A 23,152-nucleotide genomic window follows, 5' to 3' on the forward strand; every position below is an offset into this window, starting at 1 on the left:
GAGAAATGTGGCTAACTTGTGACTGACCTCTTCTTCCACCCAGAGGTTCAAAAGGACCTGTCCAAAGGAATGTGGTGGGGAAACCGAGGCACAGAGAAGGAGAGAAACCCCTGTCCCTCTCCTTCGCTGCAAGGTCGCCTCCGCGTCCGAAGCGGTACAGAATGCAGGTCAAAGGAAAACCCAGCTGGGAAAAAGAGAGACGATATTTGGTCTAGAAATTCTTAAAAAGCAAAAAACTCCATCAGGGTAGGAAAAATTAATCCAAACACGGTCAAATGCCGGCCGAGTTAAAACGGTCCTTGAAGCGTCTTGGAAGCAGAGAACCAGCACGGCTTCCGGACTGCGCTTTTAAAAAACGTCTTTCCTCCCCCCCCCCCAGATCTGCTAGGGGTCTTGTTGCACTTGTGACTGTGTGACTCCCCCCACCCCCCGAACAGGGCAGGAGCTGGGACAGGAGATCCATCTTTCTCCGTCTGTCGGTCTGCCTTTCACCTCAAAGCCCGTTTTTGGCCGAGGCTGCAGTTCAAAATCATTGTAACTACAACCCCCACCCCCACCCCCAAAGCTGGACAGTCTTCTTTCTGATCCAGCGAGATAATCTCCTTTCCCTGTCTTTCGCTTCCTCCCTCCCTCTCTTTCCCCCACCCCACGGGTCGCTGAAACAAAAGTCCGGTTCCTCTTTCGTCCTCGCGCTGAGGCTAGGAGGCTAGGATAGTCCAAAAAACTGGCACCACCACGAAGAAGGCATCGGGAACTTGGAAGCTGCAACAGGAATTATTGCTGGTGAATATAGGCTCTGGAGATTCGTAGAGGGAGTCATCTAGGGCAGGGAAAAATAGAAAAGGGGAAAGTCACGACACTTTGCAAACAATCTTCAGTCTGCCCTGCCATCTCTTCTCTGGTCACCTTCTTTTCAGTTTGGACCACAGACATGACTGTCTGTGTTCACACAATCAAATGCACGTGTCAGCCAGAGACCTGTGGCATCTGACCACTATGAAGCCCCGTAATCAGGGCATGAAGGCAACAGCCCTCCCCTTCTGTTTGTCCTAAGTAACAGGTATGCAAAGGTAGACTGCCTTTGGTCATGGAGGTTCCATCAAACACTCACTGCTGCCTCAATTCAATACATACCCTTGTTAAGAAGAAGAAGAGTTGGTTTTTATATGCCGACTTTCTCTACCACTTAAGGGAGACTCAGACCAGCTTACAATCCCCTTCCCTTCCCCTCCCAACAACAGACACCCTGTGAGGTAGGTGGGACTGAGAGAGCTGTGACTAGCCCAAGGTCACCCAGCTGGCTTCGTGAGTAGGAGTGGGGAAACAAATCTAGTTCACCAGATTAGCCTCCGCCGCTCATGTGGAGGTGTGGGGAATCAAACCCGGTTCTCCAGATCAGAGTCCACTGCTCCAAACCACCGCTCTTAACCACTACACCATGCTGGATCCCATCTGTCTCAGAGATCTCCATTCCATATCTGATGGAGCTCTGACTCTTGAAAGCTTATACCCTCAAAATCTTGTTGGTCTGTAAAGTGCTACTGGACTCAACCCTAGTTCTACTAAAAGGCAAACTGCTATTGAATAACAGTTATTAAACTGTTGAATAAGAAGGTTTTATTTTTAGAGTCAAAAAACAAACAGGTAGGAAAATTTAATAGCTGAGTAATTTTTACGCAGCCCCGGGTATATCGCTATATAAAATAGGTATACAAATCAAACATTTACTGCTAATAAATCATAAAGAAACCTTTTACTGTTGCCAAATTTTTCATGACCCCCACATTCAGTTACGCGACCCCATATGGGGTCCCGACCCATAGCCGAAGAAGCTTTGATATAGGCTAAAGCAGCCAAGATAATCGAAAGGACGAAACCCAGGAGTGGGCATTTCTGGACATTAGTTCCTATGTCGCAGTCTTATCATTTGTGTGGTTCCCCGCAAAGGTTTGGCAAGGCCCGGGATACCCCGCTGCAACCTTCCTCTCATGACCCCTCTTTGTAGACACAATTGTGGGTCTCAGACCTGCGGCTTCCAGGTAGTAGAAGTCGGTTAAGATTTGTGGGTGTCAGGAAGGAGTAGCCTGTCGAGATCAGAAGCCATGCGTTGCTCTGTCTCCCCCACCCCACCCCGGCCACAGGGCTTAATTTCAAAATACGTGGGTAATTTTGAGCGAGATGGCACGGAGCCAGCCCCGCAGCGCTGCCAACCCTTTTGAACGCCAGGGACCCCTCCAGGGTCCTCGGATTTCTTCCCTTTTTGGCCCGGCCTGCAGTCGCAACAACCCGCCGAAGGCCAAAGGGCAATTGCTTCAGAGCAATCCAATAATCCAGTTTCCAAAAGACCCCTAATCAGACAGCCAGGCCAAGTGCCTTCGGGGGAATCCGTTAAATTACAGCCAAAGCAGTTTTAACGCCTTCCCCCCTCCGCTCTGCCTCTCTGAAGTTTATTACTGGATTAAGGGAGATTTTTGCAAAACCACAGCCGGAAAACAACACACACATGCACGCACACACCACACACACACAGCAAAACAGCAAAGATCAAGGTTACCAACAACCTGGAGAAAAAATTGTCCTGCCCTTTTAATGAAGAAGAAGAAAAAGAGTTGATTTATATGCTGACTTTCTCCACCACTTAAGGAAGAATCAAACCGGCTTACAATCACCTTCCCTTCCCCTCCCTACAACAGACACCCTGGGAGGTAGATGGGGCTGAGAGAGCTCGAAGAGAGCTGTGACTAGCCCAAGGTCACCCAGTTGGCTTCACGTGTAGGAAGTGGGGAAACCAACCCGGCTTGAAGAGGGGAGTGGACATGTTCATGGAGGAGAGGGCTATCCATGGCTACTAGTCAAAATGGATACTAGTCACGATGCACGCCTATTCTCTCCAGGATCAGAGGAGCATGCCTGTTATATGAGGTGCGGTGGAACACAGGCAGGACAATGCTGCTGCAGCCGTCTTGCTTGTGGGCTTCCTGGAGGCACCAGGTTGGCCTCTGTTTGAGCAGAGGACTTGATGGTCCTTGGTCTGATCCAGCAGGGCTTTTCTTATGTTCTTATGGAGGACAGGGCTATCCATGGCTACTAACCAAAATGGATAGTAGTCATGATGCATCCGTATTATTTCCAGGATCAGAGGAGCAGGCCTATTATATTAGGTCTTGTGGAAGACAGGCAGGATAATGCTGCTGCAGTCGTCTTGCTTGTGGGCTTCCTGGAGGCACCAGGTTGGCCTCTGTTTGAGCAGAGGACTTGATGGTCCTTGGTCTGATCCAGCAGGGCTTTTCTTATGTTCTTATGGAGGACAGGGCTATCCATGGCTACTAACCAAAATGGATACTAGTCATGATGCATCCCTATTCTCTCCAGGATCAGAGGAGCAGGCCTATTATCTTAGGTGCTGTGGAACGCAGGCAGGATGGTGCTGCTGCAGTTGTCTTGTTTGAGGGCATCCTGGAGGCACCTGGTTGGCCACTGTGTGAACAGACTGCTGGACTTGATGGGCCTGGGTCTGATCCAGCAGGGCTTCTCTTATGTTCTTATGAAGGACAGAGCTATCAATGGCTACTGGTCAAAATGGATACTAGTCATAATGCATACCTATTCTCTCCAGGATCAGAGGAGCAGGCCTATTGTTATATTAGGTGCTGTGGAAGGCAGGCAGGATAATGCTGCTGCAGCCGTCTTGCTTGTGGGCTTCCTGGAGGCACCTGGTTGGCCACTGTGTGAGCAGACTGCTGGACTTGATGGGCCTGGGTCTGATCCAGCAGGGGCTTTCTTATGTTCTTATGTTCATAGTACGCCTGATTCTCAAACAGAGGCCAAACTAACAAACAGGACTTTCTGCTAACAGATGGAGGGCAGCCCTCCGTGGATGTAGAAGGCCTTTTTCGGTTCTCAGAGTGGCAAAATACCCTTCCGTTGATGGGCGGCCGGTGAGAGAAGGTCAGCTGGAGATATTTGTCCCTGTACCTTTCAAGAAACGTTGACCTTTTATTTTCTCGCTGGCTAAAATGCCAAGAGCGGGCTCTCGGCCAAAGTGAAAGGTGTCCAGGTAGCGCTACAAGATGGCGCTATTTTTTTGTTGAAGAAAAGAAAGAAAGAACTTAAGATTAGTGCTCGGTACAAAAACCCTCAGGGTTCTCGCCAGCTGCTTTGTTTTCAGTGCGGGGAAAGGAGAACAATTGGTTTTTTTTAAAAAAAAAGCACCAAAAAAATCCCCCAACCAACCTGCCCGTTCTCTGCAGAGGGGGCTGCTTTTCAGAATCAAATGGCACAGCCGTTAGGGGAGAAAGAAAACACAAATTAATAATTTTCGCTTCCTGTTAACATGTAATTAGTATTTGGAAACAGCTCTTCCCAGGGAGCAGGCAAGTGGCAAGAAATGTCAGAGTTTAAAAAAACAGAAAAGGTTCTGGCCCTTTTTTCTTCGCCTTCCCGTTTTGTGTGTGTGTGTGTTTGCGCAAAAGAGATTTGAGCCCAACTGAAAAGCAAATAAGAAGGCTTAACAAATGAAACTATAGCCTGTTTTCTGTAAAAGTTCTGGGATTTGGTTCAGGCATCACGTTAACCCCTAGTTTATTTTAACTACGGTTAGGTTGTGAAGCCAGGATTCGGCTCCCAGCCGATAGTTCGAATCCACTTTATGCTGGAATGAATTTTGTTAAGTCTTTAAGTTGCGGGTAGGGTTGCCAGGTCCCTCTTCGCCACCGGCGGGAGGTTTTTTGGGTGGAGCCTGAGGAGGGCAGGGTTCAGGGAGGGACTTCGATGCCATAGAGTCAAATTGCCAAAGCAGGAATTTTTCTCCAGGGGAACTATCTCTATTGGCTGGAGATCTCCAGTTAGTACCTGGAGGTTGGCAACCCTAGGTGCCACCGAACTATCGCTATCTTCAAATCGGATATCTGTGCTAGGGTTACCGACCTCCATGTGGGGCATGGAGATCCCTGGAAATTACAGCTGATCTCCAGGCAACAGAGCTCAGTTCCCCTGGAGAAAATGGCTATTTTGGAGGGTGGACTCTATGCCACCATATCCCTCTTAAGCTTCCTCCCCTTCCCAACTCTGGTCTCTCCAGGCTAGGGTTGCCAGGTCCCTCTTTGGCACTGGCGGGAGGTTTTAGGGGCGGAGCCTGAGGAGGGCGGGGTTTGGGGAGGGGAGGGACTTCAATGCCATACAGTCCAATGGCCAGAGCAGCCATTTTCTCCAGGTGAACTGATCTCTATCGGCTGGAGATCAGTTGTAATAGCAGGAGATCTCCAGCTAGTACCTTAGGCAGATGATGAGAGGGAGGGCATCTTGGCCATCTTCTGGTCACTAGGGGTGTGGAGGGGGGAGGTAGTTGTGAATTTCTTGCATTGTGCAGGGGGTTGGACTTGATGGCCCTGGTGGTCCCTTCCAACTCTATGATTCTATGATTCTACCCGGCAGTTGGCAACCCTACTCCAGGCTCCCCCCCCAAAAAAAAAATCTCTAGGAATTTCCCAACCTGGAGTTGGCAAACCTTGATCATAAATCATACGGAAACATCATTAAGACTAACAGCGGGTAATCTAGCAATTTCAAAACCAGGATTTCCAATCCTGGTTTGATGTACTCTAACTAACCATCGTTAATGGAGCAGTCAGTGTTCGGAAGATTACATAAACCGCAGGTAGTCTCATTAAACCCTGGTTTCATGGGATGTCTGAACAGAGCCTAGATTGGTTTGTTCAGGGGCTTTTTTTTTTAATAAAGCCAATTAACTTGAAGGTGGATTGGCATTACTCCATCATCTGCTGTTATTCAGGTAGACATTTGTGCAAAGCCCTAGGGGTTGTGACCTACAAATGTCTCAGGCCGGAAACCAAAAGTCATTTTTTTGGGGGGGTAGCCATGTTGGTCTGCAGTAAAACAGTTACATTCAAGTCCAGTAGTACTTTAGAGACCAACAGATTTGTGGCATAAGTTTTCATAAGAAAGGCCCTGCTGGATCAGACCAAGGCCCATCAAGTCCAGCAGTCTGTTCACACAGCGGCCAACCAGGTGCCTCTAGGAAGCCCACAAACAGGACAACTGCAGCAGCATTGTCCTGTCTGTGTCCCACAGCACCTCATAGAATAGGCCTGCTCCTCTGATTCTGGAGAGAATAGGTATGCATCATGGCTAGTAGCCATTTTGACTAGTAGCCATGGATAGCCCTCTCCGCCATGAACATGTCCATCCCCCTCTTAAAGCCTTCCAAGTTGGCAGCCATCATCACCACATTCTGGGGCAGGGAGTTTCACAATTTTAACTATGCGTTAAGAACTATGTTTTTAAGAACACAAGAAAGGCCATGCTGGATCAGACCAAGGCTCATCAAGTCCAGCAGTCTGTTCACACAGTGGCCCAACCAGGTTACTCTAGGAAGCCCATGAACAGAACAGCTATAGCAGCATTATCCTGCCTGTGTTCCTAAGCGCCTAATATAACAGGCATGCTCCTATGATACTGTAGAGAATAGGTGTGTATTATGACTAGTATCCATTTTGACTAGTAGCCATGGATAGCCCTCTCCGCCATGTACATGTCCACTCCCCTCTTCAAGCCGTCCAAGTTGGCAGGCATCACCACATCCTGGGGCAGGGAGTTTCACGATTTCACTATGTGTTGTGTGAAGAAATACTTCCTTTTATCTGTTTTGAGTCTCTCACCCTCCAGCTTCAGCCGATGACCCCACGTTCTGGTACTATGAAAGAGGGAGAAAAGCTTCTCCCTGTCCACTCTCAAAAGTCAAAGTTCCCTTCATCAGCTATCTGTAGTAGAACAAGTAGATTCGAGTACAGGAGCACCTCAGAGACCAACCAGATTTCCAGGGTATGAGCTTTCGAGAGTAACCGCTAAGGAGCTCTGGCAGTGCACGTGGTTCCTTCAATAAGCTTCATAGTAGTCTGGGGATTTGAATCCAGGTCTTTCAGATCCCGTTCAAGGACTTCGACCACCACACCACACGCCGACTCTCTCGTTTGCAATCTGGATGACGAATGTCTTCTGCAAACACACCAGTGTACAAAGCAAATGAGGGCAACTGTGCCTGTTGTGCGTGCATGTGCATTACTTACTTGTGGGTCGAACGTAAACCTTCAGCTTCAAGCAGGGCTTGTCAACCAGATTAGGCGGGGTGGCCGCTGCAAGACACGCAGGGTGGGGGAGAGAAAGAAAGAGGTGTCAGAGAGGGATATGGCCCTTGGGCACTCAATTCGGATTTTCCATGCTTGCTATACATCAGAGGACATAACCAGATGCAGAATAATCTTGAGAGCAGGGGCTCCAGACCCTTTCCTGACCTCCCCAAGATGGAATTCACACATGTGACTCTTGAGAAAAGAAGAAGGGTTGGTTTTTATATGCCGACTTTCTCTACCACTTAAGGAAGAATTAAACCGGCTTACAATTGCCTTCCCTTCCCCTCCCCACAATAGACACCCTGTGAGGTGGGTGGGGCTGAGACATCTCTAAGACAGCTGTGACTAGCCCAAGGTCACCCAGCTGGCTTCGTGTGTAAGAGTGAGGAAACCAACCCGGTTCACCAGATTAGTGTCCGCCGCTCATGTGGAGGAGTGGGGAATCAAACCCGGTTCTCCAAATCAGAGTCCACCGCTCCAAACCACCACTCTTAACCGCTACACCACGCCCATCAGAACATCTCTAATACAGTGAAAAGAGGCACCAAAGATTATGTAATATTATTAATGAGGATTTTCTTTTCAGTATGGAATAATGAAGCTCGTTTGGCAAACAGGAAGACAGACGTCAGCTTGCTTGCAGAGGATTAGTGTGAGCAGTGGGCCAGGAAGAGTGGCTCTGCGGCTCCTTCTCACACACACACGAACACATGTGAAACCACCTTATACTGAATTGGACCCTTGGTCCATCAAGGTCAGTACTGATACAGACTGGCAGCTGCTCTCCAGCATCTGAGCTGGATGACTTTGACAACATCTATCCCCTGATCCCTTTTAACTGGAGATGCTGGGATTGAACCTGGGACCTTCTGAGTGCCAAGCAGGTGTTCTACTCCGAGTTGGGGAATATCTGGAGATTTGGGGGGGGTGGAGCCTGAGGAGGGTGGGGTTTGGGGAGGGGAGGGGCTTCAGTCCAATGGCCAAAGCGGCCATTTTTCTCCAGGGGAACTGATCTCTGTCGGCTGAAGATCAGTTGTAATAGCAGGAGATCTCCAGCTAGTACCTGGAGGTTGGCAACCCTACTTGGTTGGGCCAGGCCATGTCTCACTCATATCAGGCTTAGGTCGTCAAAAACGTACACAGATAGGCTTAACAATCAAGGAGCCAAAATAAAGCATATATTAACAAAAGGTGAAGGAATACACAAATGCTTAATAAAGATCAATAGTCAAATGCTCATAAGCATAAATAGTGAAAACCTTTCTTCTTTTATGTTCACAGGTATCACAGGTAAGTATGCCCTTAGGTCAGAGATGAAGAAGACGGCCGTTTCAGTTCTAAAGCATATCTTTCTTCTTTTTCAATTGACTTTTTCAGATTGCATTGCCCTGATGCCTTTACTGGCCCTTCCAACAGCCATTCATAGGGTTTGAAGACATGTCCATCAGGTTACAGCATAGTAGTTCCCATAAGGGATACTTTAGGTATACGAGGAAGAACTGATGAAGAAATGAAACGGCCGTCTTCTTCCCCTCTGACCTAAGGGCATACTTACCTGTGATACCTGTGAACATAAAAGAAGAAAAGTGTTCACTATTTATGCTTATTTCACTATATACCTATGAGGATTTGACTAAGGATCTTTATTAAGCATTTGTATATTCCTTCACCTTTTGTTAATATATGTTTTATTTTGGTTACTTGATTGTTAAGCCTATCTTTCTTACGTTTTTGACTGCATCTTTGTGTACACAGAAGAGTGTTACTTTTGATATAACCTCCAGGTAGTAGCTGGAGATCTCCTGCTATTACAAGTGATCTCCAGATAGATAGAAATCAGTTCACCTGGAGAAAAATGGCCGCTTTGGCCATTGGACTCTATGGCACTGAAGCCCCTCCCCTCCCCAAGCCCCGCCCTCCTCAGGCTCCGCCCCAAAAACCTCCTGCTGGCGGTGAAGAGGGACCTGGCAACCCTAATCGGGGTGGCTGACTCGGCTGGCCGGATAAGAGCTCTCAAGGGGCCGCATCCAGAGGTTTGACACCTCTGGTATAGACCATGGAAAAACCCCTTAGACTTCTCCTGCCAACTGGCCGGTGACCCTGCAGACTCCAGAACGGAAACGCACCAACTGATGTTTGACCTGCACATGTTTCCAGGCCCTGTTAAGAGGCTTAACAAACTCTTAGGTGTCTCCCCCCAAAAAATCCTTTAAGCTTGACCGATACCTCCTGCTTCCTATCTTTGATCAATGCTCCTCTCCCCACACACACCCCAAAAAATGTCAGAAGTTGTCTGACCCCTAGTCGGGATGCTTTTCCTGACCAAACATCCTTAGACGTGTTTGGATTTCCCCCAATAAAAATCTGCCAAACAAATTATACGCTTTGGAGGGCTTCCTTCATGGGGTGGGGGGCGTGTAAGAGGGACACGTCAAAGGTTTGTTTGGGGGAAGAAAAGTTTGTAATTAAAAGCGGAGAGGCGGGTGGGGGGGAGGCAGGGAACGGGCGGGAAGGCTTTGGGGCATGAAATTGTCCGGATTAGGACGGACAGATCAGTTGAGAAAAAGGGGGTATAAAGCAATGGGGGGAGGGGAGTGGGGTTGGAAGGGGGGGGATTTGACAAGGTGGATTTTTTAGCCTGCTTTGAAACAGATCAAATCTGACAGTCCAATTCCGTGCCAGGCAGGGAATATCCTGTTTTAAGAAAAGGCTGACGCTTCCTCGCCTTTGAAGGGTCATCCCAAATGAATGCTAAAGCCACATCCCAAACAGCAATTATACTGATGTTTCTCCAGGGGGCCGTAGATCTAAGCGCAGACGCCCCCCCCCGTATCCCACCCTCTGCTCCCCGATCATCTATCCTGCCGCTCCTGAATTGTGTCTTAGAAAAAGAAATTGGCCACGTCTTGAAAACAGAAGAACGTGAAAAGAGCCGTGGGTCCTCGAGTGCCCGCCTCGCATTCTCCAGATGCTGACAGATCCAGATGTTTTAGCACTTTTTAAGCCATGGGTACATTTGGGTCTGCTTTTCATTTTCCCGTCCTTCTTCTACTCCCCACTCCCCCTTACCCGACTGGTAGGAAATTCCAGGAGGAACTTTTGTGGGACTTAACAGTGCAAGAATGACTACAGTCTGAGCCCGCTGAAATGAATGGACGTAGACTGGAGTAACTCTTTTTAGGATGGCGCTGTTTTTTTCTAACGTCCTGGACAGTTATGTTGTTTTATAATATCTGTTTATTGACATATAGGGAGGGACACCACTAGGGCTGTTGAAATATTTTTTTTGGTAAAATTCGGATTCGGCAAAATTCAGCCTGTTTTGATTTGGGAAATGCCGAAGTCTGAACTCCCCCGATTCGGATCCGTGGAATTCGGCGCCAAGTTCCGAGTTCGGGGAAAAATTCGGCCGAATAAAGCCATTAAAAACACAATTCTAGCAGACTCTCACACACATACTCTCTGGAACGGGAGGTTTTGCCTTGAATTTGCCGCTCTCTAGATGCACATTAAGGAATGCCTGCTCCCATTCATTCCAATGGGTGGATGGGGGGGACCCCATAACTCGGGATTAATTGCCTTTTAGTCAGACCCCTGGGCCGGGGTAATAGTACAGCCCAACTGCCGAGGCAACCAGACCCCCAGGCCGGGGTAATGGTATGGCCCAACTGCCGAGGCAACCACCAGACGAGACCCCTGGGCTGGGGTAATGGTACGGCCCAACTCGAATGTGTTTTTAAAGGCTGTAATGGGCAGATGGGTGGGGGACCCCTTCCTGGCCCCATAACTCGGGACCCCCTGCCCCAATCGTCACCAAACTTGGGGGTTCTTGCAAGAAGTGTCACCTCAAGCTACGCTGAAAGTTTGGGGCCTCTGCCTCCAAAAATGCCCCCCCCCGAGCCACGGAAAGGTGCGAATGTGTTTTTAATGCCTTTATTCCTGTGGGCGATTTTGGGGGGGGACGCCTTCCAGGCCCCATATCTCGGGGGTGCCTGACCCAATCTTCACAAAACTTGGGGGTTCTTGAAGGAAGGGTCCCCTTTTGAAATTTTGGGACCTCTACCTCTAAACATGCCCCCCAGAGCCGCGGAAAGGCGCGAATGTGTTTTTAATGCCTTTATGGTTATGCTGCTGATTTGGCGCTCCCGAATTTGCCAAATTTATTTGGCGATCGCCCCGAACTCACCGAATTTGGTTCGTTGTTTTCCTGCCCTTTTAAAATTCAGTTCCATCTGAACTAGAAATTGCTGAATCGGGGAAAATTCGGCTGTTTTTCGGTTTGGGACGAACCGAATTGACAGCCCTAGACACCACACAAATATTCTTAAGGCTGCACCAACCCCTTCCCCAAACCACATGCAGCCAGCTCTCGGTTTTTTTGTGTGTGGAGAGCCAGCATGGTGTAGTGGTTAAGAGCGGTGGTTGGAGCAGTGGACTCTTATCTAGAGAACCAGGTTGATTCCCCACTCCTCCATGTGAAGCCAGCTGGGTGACATTGGACTAGTCACACTCTCTCAGCCCCACCTCCCTCACAGGGTGTCTGTTGTGGGGAGGAGAAGGGAAGGTGATTGTAAGCTGGTATGAGTCTCCCTTAAGTGGCAGAGAAAGTCGGCATACAAAAACCAACTCTTCTTCCTCCTCTTCTTCTTCTTCGTCTTCTTTTGTTTGGCGGGAGCGGAAAACCCCCCCAACAACCCTCAGCCATTTCTCTTGTGATAACCAAACAACACTTAAAACACCATTTCTCCTGGCTACTCACATAAAGATCTTTTTGCATTATTACTTTTCAATTTCTAGATGAGACCCAAAGTCCATCGAAGTGGGCGTCCTGTTTCCTAAAGGGACCTCAGATGCCCCTGGGTTGTCCACCCAGAGAAGGATATAAAAGCAGCTGCCCTGTAACAAGTATTCTAAGGTACAGTACCTTCAAATGTGAAGGCTCTCTCCGTCGCCTAATAACAGGCATGATCCTGTCACCGGCCTCACAATTATGGAACAGCCTCCCCAGGGAGGTGCCAGGCGGCCTCACTTTCGATCTGTAGAGGGCACCTGAAGATGGTTTTATTTAGGGCCCCTTTTGTTTAAGTTTACCAGCATTCCTGAAAGACGAACATATCTTGAACCTAGGAAGCTGCTTTATACTGAATCAGATCTTTGGTCCATCAAAGTCAGTATTGTCTACTCTGACCGGCAGCAACTCTCCAGGGTCTCAGGCAGGGGTCTTTCACATCACCTACTTGCCTGGTCCCTTTAACTGGAGATGCCGGGGATTGAACCTGGGACCTTCTGCATGCCAAGCAGATGCTCTACCCTTGAGCCACAGCCCCTCCCCGATTTTTAGATTTTGGTTTTTATGTATTTTTTAATGGATTTTATGCATTTATCTGTGTAAGCTACCTTGAGCTCCGTAAGGAAGAAACACGGCTAATACATGTATTAAAGAAATAAAAATAAATAAATAGCAAGCCCACGTCGTTTCTTTGCTCACCTTTGGCAATGAAATCAGTGGGATGGACTACTGAACCTGTACAGTGAGAACACCTGTGGAGTAGAGATCTTGGGATTGTGTGTGTGTGTGTGTGTAGGTAAGTATGCTGGCATGTTATAGAAAACAGAAGTACTCATGCACTAGAGGTGTAATACAAAATAAAGTAAATAAAGTATTCTCACCTAGAGTATTGTGTTCAGTTTTGGGCACCGCAATTTAAGAAAGATATAGACAAGCTGGAATGTGTCCAGAGGAGGGCAACAAAGATGGTGAGGGGTCCGGAGACCAAGTCCTATGAGGAGTGGTTGAAGGAGCTGGGTATGCTTAGCCTGGAGAGGAGAAGACTGAGAGGGGATATGAAAACCATCTTCAAGTACTTGAAGGGCTGTCATATAGAGAAGGGTGCCGAGTTGTTTTCTGTTGCCCCAGGTCAGACCAGAACCAACAGGTTGAAATTAAATCAAAAGAGTTTCCGTCTAGACATTAGGAAGAATTTTCTAACAGTTAGAGCGGTTCCTCCGTGGAACAGGCTTCCTCGGGAGGTGGTGAGCTCTCCTTCCCTGGAGGTTTTGAAGCAGAGGCTAGATGGCCATCTGTCAGCAATGCTGGTTCTGTGACCTTAGGCAGATGATAAGAGGGAGGGCGTCTTGGCCATCCTCTGGGCATGGAGTAGGGGTCACTGGGGGTGTATGGGGGGTAGTGTTGAATTTCCTGCATTGTGCAGGGGGTTGGACTAGATGACCCAGGTGGTACCTTCCAACTCTATGATTCTATGATTCTTCTATGATTCTGTTCAAGGGATTGTAGTCAGTACCTGCGTTCATAAATACCAGCACTCGCATGCTGCAGAAATTGATTAAGGACTAACTACAATGTATAGGTAAAAACACAGCAATGCCTTCAGCCAGTTACGCAATGGCAAAGCGCATTGCTGAATGTAACATTCATCCGATAATGCGCTGATGGCAGATAGCTAGCTGAAATCCGTTTCGAGGCTGATCTTCTTCAGAAAAACTCCCGAGTTGTTTGTAGTCTCTTGGCCTGCTTAGTCAGGGATCACGGGTCGCCGCGGCAATTATTCCGAGGCAAAAATTCAACAGTTCTGTGTGTGCACAATTAAACCAATACCGGAGAGACAGAATTTGAATTTTTACCAAGGTGAAGCAGTTGTTTGCTACTCACTACATCCGGTATGAGTCAGCAGAAGCCAAATGTCACAGACCGTGTTGAATACCAACTCCTGATACTTCTTTTATCGTTGTTTTTGTGTTACACCTCTAGTATGCGGATACCTCTTGTATGCGTACCACCCATAATACTCCACCAACTGGCAGAGAAGCTGAGTTTGTGCCACGGGTTCTGGTTCAGCCGCGCAGCCCGGCCTTTGCAAATCCCCATCCTGAAACCATTGTAAACGCTGAGATCATAGAGTTGGAAGGGACCACCAGGGTCATCTAGTCCAACCCCCAGCACAATGCAGGAAGTTCACAACTAACTCCCCCCCACGCCCCCAGTTACCCCTACTCCATGCCCAGAAGATGGCCAAGATGCCCTCCCTCCCATAGTCATAGAATCAGCATTGCTGACAGATGGCCATCTAGCCCCTGCTTCAAAACCTCCAGGGAAGGAGAGCCCACCACCTCCCGAGGAAGCCTGTTCCACCGAGGAACCGCTCTAACTGTTAGAAAGTTCTTCGTAATGTCTAGGCAGAAACTCTTTTGATTTAATTTCAACCCGTTGGTTGAAATTAATAATATAAGAGATATAAGAGAAGGTGTTTGCAGAGTGTATGCAGCACTGCAGTACACAATTTATATGATCATTTTAGTTTCCTTGGGAAGCATCCCATCTCTTTACAGGAGGGCCATTCTCCCCGGTGTGGAACCTCCTCTTGGCCCAACACATCAGAGGCGACCGAAAGCAGCTGTTCCCAGAGGCGTTTCCCCATTCCTTGCTGAGACATTGATCGGTAACAATGGGAGGGCTGCATTCTAATTCCTCTCCCCAAACCCCCCTTCCCTTTCCCATCCCTTCAGATTCCCCCCCCCTCCTCGAGCGAGGGGTGATATTGTCTTCGGACAAGAGAGCAAAATCGCCGTGACGTCACCTTTTCTCGGGACCGAAGTCAGCGACTCCTGGGGGACTGATGGAGAATGGAGGAAGGCTTGATTTGCATAGCCCCACCCACTTGGGCATTTCCCCCCCGGGTCTCTGGATGCTGGAAGACTGGTTTTTATGAATGAAACTGGATTATATCCATATGTGGAATGTGTTTCTTTTTGGGGGGTGGGTATTCTCATCAGTTGCCTTGGGTGCTGTAATAAATGGAAGGGAAACGGGTCGCGGAGTGTTTTTTAAAGATAAATCTCTGTATGAATCTGTCGTCTACATAAGGGGAACCCGCTGGCCATGGACGGGCACACCGGGGTCTCAATTCCCTCCTTCCCCATTAGATCTCACATTCCACCGTGTCCATCTTCTCTGCCCCCCTTTTCTTCCTCACCCTTCTCTCTGAAATCTCTGTATGAATCTGTCGTCTACATAAGGGGAACCCGCTGGCCATGGAAGGGCACACCGGGGTCTCAATGCCCTCCTTCCCCATTAGATCTCACATTCCACCGTGTCCATCTTCTCTGCCCCCCTTTTCTTCCTCACCCTTCTCTCTGAAACCAAAGCTTTGTATGTCTCTCCCCTTAACATGGTGGTGATCCTGATTTCCCCCTAGCTACCTTTCGCTGAACAATCTGCTTTCCCCCACCCCTCCAGTCTCCAGCTGAGAAATAAGCATCCAGCGTCCTTGGTGATTTCGCCTTCCTTTGACATCGCCTGCCAATTCTTATTTTCAAAAATACAAGGATGCGTTTTCACGCAGAAACCTAATGAGGTCGGCCGGAACCCGGAGGTCCCTGAATTTTGTCCCGGCTCCAGCTAGCGATTCAACGCCATTTAACACAAAAAAGGGAAAATGCAGACAAACCTGTTTGATCCTCCCCCCCCCCTTGTAAAAGCGTCTTCTTGAATTGGAAAGGAAGCCGGAGACGCTAAGAAGCGGCCTGGCTTTCGTGGGCCCTGCAAAGCATCAAACAAGCAGGGATCAGATCCGCCCTTGACCGTTTTGTGTGCGGAGGGGGGGGGGTCTGAGTTTTGAGTTGTGTGGCTTGAGGGCAATCCATTAGGAACGTGCAATAGGTTTTTTTTTTGGTATATGTCTCAAACTATCGCTTCGCTTTTGTAATTGCAATGCTTGTACTTGCTGGCTTTGGTTTTTATATTTATGTCATATACAGGAGGGTGCCGAGTTGTTTTCTGTTGCCCCAGAAGGTCGGACCAGAACCAAGGGGTTGAAATTCAATCAAAAGAGTTTCCGTCGAGACATTAGGAAGAATTTTCTAACAGTTAGAACGGTTCCTCAGTGGAACAGGCTTCCTCAGGAGGTGGTGGGCTCTCCTTCCCTGGAGGTTTTGAAGCAGAGGCTAGATGGCCATCTGTCAGCAATGCTGATTCTATGACCGTAGGCAGATGATGAGAGGGAGGGCATCTTGGCCATCTTCTGGGCATGGAGTAGGGGTCCCTGGGGGTGTAGGGGGGGAGGTAGTTGTGAATTTCCTGCATAGTGCAGGGGGTTGGTCTAGATGACCCTGGTGGTCCCTTCCAACTCTATGATTCTATGATTCTATTGCCTTCAGTGGGAAACATTTCTTTGTTTCCATCTAATCTGGATTCAGTTCTCAGGGACTGTTGGACCAGGCACCACTGTAGGTCTTCTTGCAGGGGACAGTCTCCGGAGTGTGGGGATGTATGATGTGGGGTGGTCCAAAGATTGTTCTGGGGTGCAGCTGAGCCCCAGTGTCCGTACGTGCATCTGTCTTGGGGGCACCCCACTTGGGAGCAGCTGACCCAAGAACCGGACTTTGGACCAGGACCCAACATGCGCCCCTTCGGAGGGCACAGTCCCCTGAATGTGAGGGTGTAAGAAATGTGGTGGTCCAATCCTTATTTTTGGGTGCAGAGCTTTTAAATTGTCCTCAATATCATTCAGGAACTAGGAAATGCAAATAAGGAACTGGGAATAGGGAACCAACTGGGAACTGGGAGCCAACTTCAGCCTCCTGGGACTGTACCCCTCGCCCAAAGGATACTTCCAGTCAAAATTCAGAAAGAAGAAAAGGTTCCAGGTTCATGACAATCAGAGGCAAAATGCAGGGAAGGGGAGGGAATTAAAGGCCTCCATTCATTCATTGTGATTTGGGCTTGTTTTTGTAATTCTAATGAATGCATCTAGTGGGGCTTTTCCAGTTCATTCTTTCCTTTGTTTAGAAGCAAACACACTTCCTTACAATCCATGCAAGCAAACCCGACCTCATTAAGACTAATGAGTTGTGGCGTTTCAATGTCAGTGCCTCTGAGTGTGTGCAGAGTCCCTTTCCGCACCCCCACCAGGATTGCCAGCTCCGGGTTGAGAAATACCTGGAGATTTTGGGGACGGAGCCTGTGGAGGGCGGGGTTTGGGGAAGGGAGGGAATTCAATGCCATAGACTCCAATTGCCAAAGCGGCCATCTTCTCCAGGGGAACTGATCTCTGTTGCCTGGAGATCAGTTGTAATAGCAGGAGATCTCCAGCTACCACCGGCAGGTTGGCAACCCTAGCCCCCACCCCGACCAGAAAACAGCTATTTTAAAACAAGGTCGCCTCTGAGTACTGCCTCTGAGCATAAACACAGTGCCTTTCTATTGTGAAGAGGATGTTACTTCACCGGTCCAGAGAAAGGCTCCACCCCCAAATCTCCAGACATATCCCAACTCCGGGTTGGGAAATACCTGGGGAGGGCGGAGTTTGGAGAGGGGAGGGACTTCAATGCCATAGAGTCCAATTGTACTCATAATTGAGACAACTTTGAAAAACAATTTTGTACATATGAACTTGTATATATAGTCTTTTGTAGGTCTTTGGCGTGCAATTTGGCTTGCATTGTTTTCATGTAGTAGCTTATAAAGAATTTTGCACTTTGTTTAAATCATTTTCACTCCTGTACTGATTTCCAAATCTTTCGATACTTGTACAGTGGTGTCTATTTCGTTCCACCACCTGGAGGTTGGCAACCTAGTTAGACTCCATCCCTCCGGCCCAGCGCCACAGCAAGAAATAATCCAAACCTCTAAAATAAAATGTAAAAGAAAATTAAAGATGTCGAGAGATCTATCCGCAGGCAGGCCATCTTGTTTTGTAGAGCGCTGATATACAAAAGTCCCCTTTGCTACTCCTTGACCCTGGAATTCCCTCCTGTGGGTGGGGGGGAGAAAGCACCACCTCTCTCTCTCTCTCTCTCTTTTAGGGTCGCCAGGTCCCTCTTCACCACTGGCGGGAGGTTTTTGGGGCAGAGCCTGAGGAGGACAGGATTTGGGGACGGGAGGGACTTTAAGGCCATAGAGTCCAATTGCCAAAGTGGCCATTTTCTCTAGGTGAACTGCTCTCTCTTGGCTGGAGATCAGTTGCAATAGAAAGAGATCTCGAGCTAGTACCTGGAGGCTGGCAACCCTAATCTCTCTCTCTTTCCCTGTCTTGTTTCCACAAATCCTTTGAAGTGTAAAGATGGGTTACTCTTTTCTTGAACTGGTCTCCCATTGCCTTTGCCCCTCTCGTTTATTCCCTCCCTTTCCCTGCAGTTTAATTTAGATTATAACAGTCCCCCCTCGTTCCGTTTGTGTTACTTTGTACTTGTCGCAACAACCACAACGGTTGTGAGCCGTTTCGGTTGCAAAACAACTACCGACTACTTGCAAGGCAGAGATGCTGCAGAAAACGGGATCCCCGCGTCAAGCTGTCTCCGCATCTCCTGTCCTGCTCTTTCCCTGCATCCTCGTGTCATCCCGTGACATACCTCTTCCTCATCTGCCGCACAAATGCTAGCAGCTGACAGTGGGCCAAGGCGAACATCAAGACAACGTCAGTGCAAAGACTGGGAAAGCGCGTCTACGTTTCGCAAAGAGGAATCGGAAACGGGGATACCATTTTAGCGGCATGCTTGCGCAAGAAGAAATTCGCCGATTCCCCCCCACACACACCGTTTCGGCACACAGGGCAGAAAACTGGCCCTGTTCCCCCCCCCCCTGACTTGGGTCTGATTTCGACCATCCGCAACCCTGCTCAGTGGCAAACCTTTCTCCAGGATTGTCCCCCGTCCCGCTCCGATTCTGACCCTTTTTTCAAATACTGATCTGAGAAGTCGAACAGAATCTCCCGAGTCCCGAAAGCCACTGCTTAACCTTGACCTAGAACCGTGGACTGCAAACAAGGCCCTCGTATTCAGCGCCTGGAAGGTTAATGCAATTCCAATTTGCAAGCTATAGAAGGTGGTAATGCCTGTTCTTTTATGTCTGCTAAATAGGGTTGCCTCAAAGAGGCATAATTTCTAATGTTCCACATGACATGAATTCTAACTGGCTTAGCCGTGATGAGTTTCACTATTTACTCCTGTGTAATCTCTCCCTAACGACATTAAAAAATAAAAAAAAGAGAGAGACAGAGAAGTAGCTATTTTACAAGTGACATTTTACACAGGGAGAGGGGGAGAGAGGGGAAAATGGTAATTTAATATAGATAAAAAGAACAAATTAAGAGGGTTGAAAACAGACGCTTTAGAGGCAAGAGAGGGGGGAAAAATATTAAGGAAGATAAATCTGCCCGTTAGTTCCTGGACCAAGAGAGAACGTGGAGTGCTTTGGGGTCGTGGTTTTTAATTAATGTTATTATTATTGCAAAATTTCTTTATTGAATGCCCAAAAAAATAAAATAAAATTGGAAGATAACTATCAAGAGATGCTTTCTGTGGGCCTGGAGCCGGAGCTGTGATGTTAAGTTTCTTCCTCCCTAATGTTGACCTTGAAATTAACCAACAAGGGGGGCCTGATTCTTGGGACCTCGCTGGCGACTCGCGTCATGGCTTCGAAGCTCCACAGCTGTACAACGGAAGCGGACGGGGCTTTAGGGGACTGCCGTGAAGGAAAGTCAATGCTTTTTTTAAAAAGATGGCTGTACTAATCTGGGTCCCATTTGCCCCAGGGGACTTCAACAGGTTGAGGCACAGGGCTACAAGGATCATTTGTAACGAGAGGGCCTTGTCTTCATGGGAGAATCCAATCAACCACAGTAGAAGAAGAAGAAGAGGAGGAGGAGGAGGAAGAGAAGAAGAAGAAGAAGAAGAAGAAGAGGAGGAGGAGGAGGAGGAGGAGGAGGAGGAGGAGGAGGAGGAGGAGTTGGTTTTTAGATGCCAACTTTCTCCACCACTTAAGGACGAATCCAACCGGCTTACAATCGTCTTCCCTAAGTTCTCCATGGAATTACCTACAACGGAACACACTGGGGTTTTGAATGTTAACTCGGGATAGGGGCCGTGGCTCAATGGTAGAGCCTCTGCTTGGCATGCAGAAGGTCCCAGGTTCAATCCCCGGCATCTCCAGTCTCCAGGGACTAGAATCATAGAGTTGGAAGGGACCACCAGGGTCATCTAGACCAACCCCCTGCACTATGCAGGAAATTCACAACTACCTCCCCCCCAGTGACCCCTACTCCACGCCCAGAAGATGGCCAAGGTGCCCTCCCTCTCATGATCCACCTAACGTCATAGAATCAGCATTGCTGACAGATGGCCATCTAGCCTCTGCTTCAAAACCTCCAGGGAAGGAGAGCTCACCACCTCCCGAGGAAGCCTGTTCCATTGAGGAACCGCTCTAGCTGTCAGAAAATTCTTCCTAATGTCTAGGCAGAAACTTGTTTGATTTAATTTCAATCTGTGAGTTCTGGTCCGACCTTCTGGGGCAACAGAAAACAACTTGGCACTATCCTCTATATCAGGGCTTCTTAAACTTTTTCCACTCACGACCCTTTTTGCCCGAGAAATTTTTACATGACCCCGGGTATATATAAAATAGGTATACATATCAAACATTTACTGATAATAAATCATAAAGAATCCTTTTACCGTTGGCAAATTTTTCGTGACCCCCACATTCAGTTACCCCTTATGGGCTCGCGACCCACAGTTTAAGAAGCTTTGCTCTATATGACAGACCTTCAAGTACTTGAAGATGGTTATCATGTCACCTCTCAGTCTTCTCCTCTTCAGGCTAAACATACCCAGCAAGAAGGTGATGTGAAAGACCCTTGCCTGAGACCCTGGAGGGCTGCTGCTGGTCTGAGTAGACAATACTGAGTCTGATGGACCAAGGGTCTCATTCAGTAGAAGGCAGCTTCATGTGTTCATCAGGTCTCAAAGAATTATGCCGGAAAGGTACATGCAACAACGAAACAGGGCTTGGTCCCCGGCAAAGACAGAATCCCCCCTTTCTTTTCCTTTTCCTTTCTTACTTATCTTTTAAAAAAGGGAAATCAAGATAAATGAAGACTCTTAAATCAGGGGCTTCTTAATGGGTGGTCCGGGAAGCTAATTTAAAGCGTTTGATTATTTTTGCTCGCTGGTAGCACAGTAGGCCAGAGGCCCCGGCGGGAGGCCCGAGTTCAAATCATTTACAAGCCAAAACATGGTCTGGGAACAGAATCATCTTTAACGCTCCTTGCCCTCCCTCCTCTTTGCAGGAGAAAATGATGGGTCACCGAGGGGTTTCTTTCTCTCTCCCTTTCTCTCTGCCGAACATTGGCTTATTTTTATTATCTTCTCGGAATGTGGGCCCCAGCTGGGTTCTCAAACGTCCCACATTCCCGAGTCACCGATGGAGGTTAAATAGAGTCATTCCTGCTAATTAAACCAGTCCCTGCGATTGCGTTGCTCAGGACTGACAGGGTAATCGGAACAGTTAATCGGCAGCATCGCTTCGGATTCAAACAAAAGGAGGGCGCTAAGAGAACCCGAATCGGCCCAGCAGAACCCGTAAGGGCGCAGAAGAGCCGCTGTTCTGAGTATAGAGAGGTCATGGTGGTCACCGTCTCTCTCCGCTTTGCCTGCCTTACAGGGTTGGCAAATGAATAAAACTGAGTGAGGGAAGGAAGAAGAAGAAGAAGGAGAAGAAGAAGAAGAAGAAGAAGGAGAAGGAGAAGAAGAAGAAGGAGAAGGAGGAGAAGAAGAAGAAGAGGAGGAGGAGGAGGAGGAGTTGGTTTTCATATGCTGACTTTCTCTACCACTTACAGTGAGGGGGAAAAGTATTTGATCCCCTGCTGAATTTGCCCATTTGCCCTCTGACGAAGAAATGACCAGTCCATAATTTTAATGGTAGGCTTATTGTAGCTGTGAGAGACAGAATAACAACAGGAAAAACCCCAGAAACCCAGAAGACAAAAGTGAGAGATTGATGTGCATTGTAATGCGTGAAATAAGTATTTGATCCCTTTGCAAACGATGACTTAGTACTTGGTGGCAAAACCCTTGTTGGCAATTACAGAGGTCAGACGTTTCTTGTAGGTGGCCACCAGGTTTGCACACATCTCAGGAGGTATTTTGTCCCACTCCTCTTTGCAGATCCTCTCCAAGTCAGTAATATTTCGAGGCCGATGTGTAGCTACTCGAACCTTCAGCTCCCTTCACAGATTTTCGATGGGGTTAAGGTCTGGAGACTGGCTAGGCCACTCCAGGACCTTAATGTGCTTCTTCTTGAGCCACTCCTTTGTTGCCTTGGCCGTGTGTTTTGGGTTATTGTCATGCTGGAATACCCATCCTCGACCCATTTTCAATGCCCTGGCTGAGGGAAGGAGGTGCTCACCCAAGATTTGACAATACATGGTCCCGTCCATCGTCCCTTCGATGCGCTGAAGGTGTCCTGTCCCCTTAGCAGAAAAACACCCCCAAAGCATAATATGTCCCCCTCCATGTTTGACAGTGGGGATGGTGTTCTTGGGGTCGTAGGCAGCATTCCTCCTCCTCCAAACACGGCGAGTTGAGTTGATGCCAAAGAGCTCGATTTTGGTCACATCTGACCACAACACTTTCACCCAGTTCTCCTCTGGGTCATTCAGATGTGCATTGGCAAACTGCAGACGGGCCTGTACATGTGCTGTCCTGAGCAAGGGGACTTTGCGAGCTCTGCAAGATCTCAGTCCTTCACGGCGTAGTGTGTTACCAACTGTTTTCATGGTGACTATGGTCCCAGCTGCCCTGAGATCATTGACAAGTTCCCCCCGTGTAGTTCTGGGCTGCTTCATCACCATTCTCATGATCATGGCAACTCCATGAGATGAGATCTTGCATGGAGCCCCAGACCAAGGGAGGTTGACAGTTAGGGTTAGGGTTGTCATCTTCTCACCAAGCTGCTTGGCAATAGTCTTGTAGCCCAGTCCAGCCTTGTGCAGGTCTACAATCTTGTCCCTGACATCCTTGGACAGCTCTTTGGTCTTGGTCATGGTGGCTAGTTTGGAATCTGATTGCTTCTGTCGACAGCAGAACCCTAACCCTAACCCTAACCCTAATCTGGCTGGCTGATAGGGGATCAAATATTTATTTCACTCATTATAATGCACATCAATCTCTGACTTTTGTCTTCTGGGTTTCTGGGTGTTTTCCTGTTGTTA

General features: G+C 48.3%; 1 protein-coding gene across 1 annotated transcript in view; it reads right to left on the reverse strand.

Moving 5' to 3' along the window:
* Positions 1–670: 670 nt before the first annotated feature.
* The window catches only part of EFNA2 (ephrin A2), a 180,506-nt gene continuing 158,024 nt past the window's right edge, over positions 671–23,152 (reverse strand). The window contains exons 3-4 of the mRNA XM_056845586.1: positions 7,086–7,151; positions 671–820 (exon numbers count right to left, since the gene is read on the reverse strand). Of these exons, the coding sequence (XP_056701564.1) occupies positions 699–820; positions 7,086–7,151 (188 nt within the window). The 3' untranslated portion in view covers positions 671–698. The remainder of the gene's footprint in view (positions 821–7,085; positions 7,152–23,152) is intronic.

The sequence above is a fragment of the Euleptes europaea genome, chromosome 2 (assembly GCF_029931775.1).
Source record: "Euleptes europaea isolate rEulEur1 chromosome 2, rEulEur1.hap1, whole genome shotgun sequence".
Lineage (NCBI taxonomy): Eukaryota > Metazoa > Chordata > Lepidosauria > Squamata > Sphaerodactylidae > Euleptes > Euleptes europaea.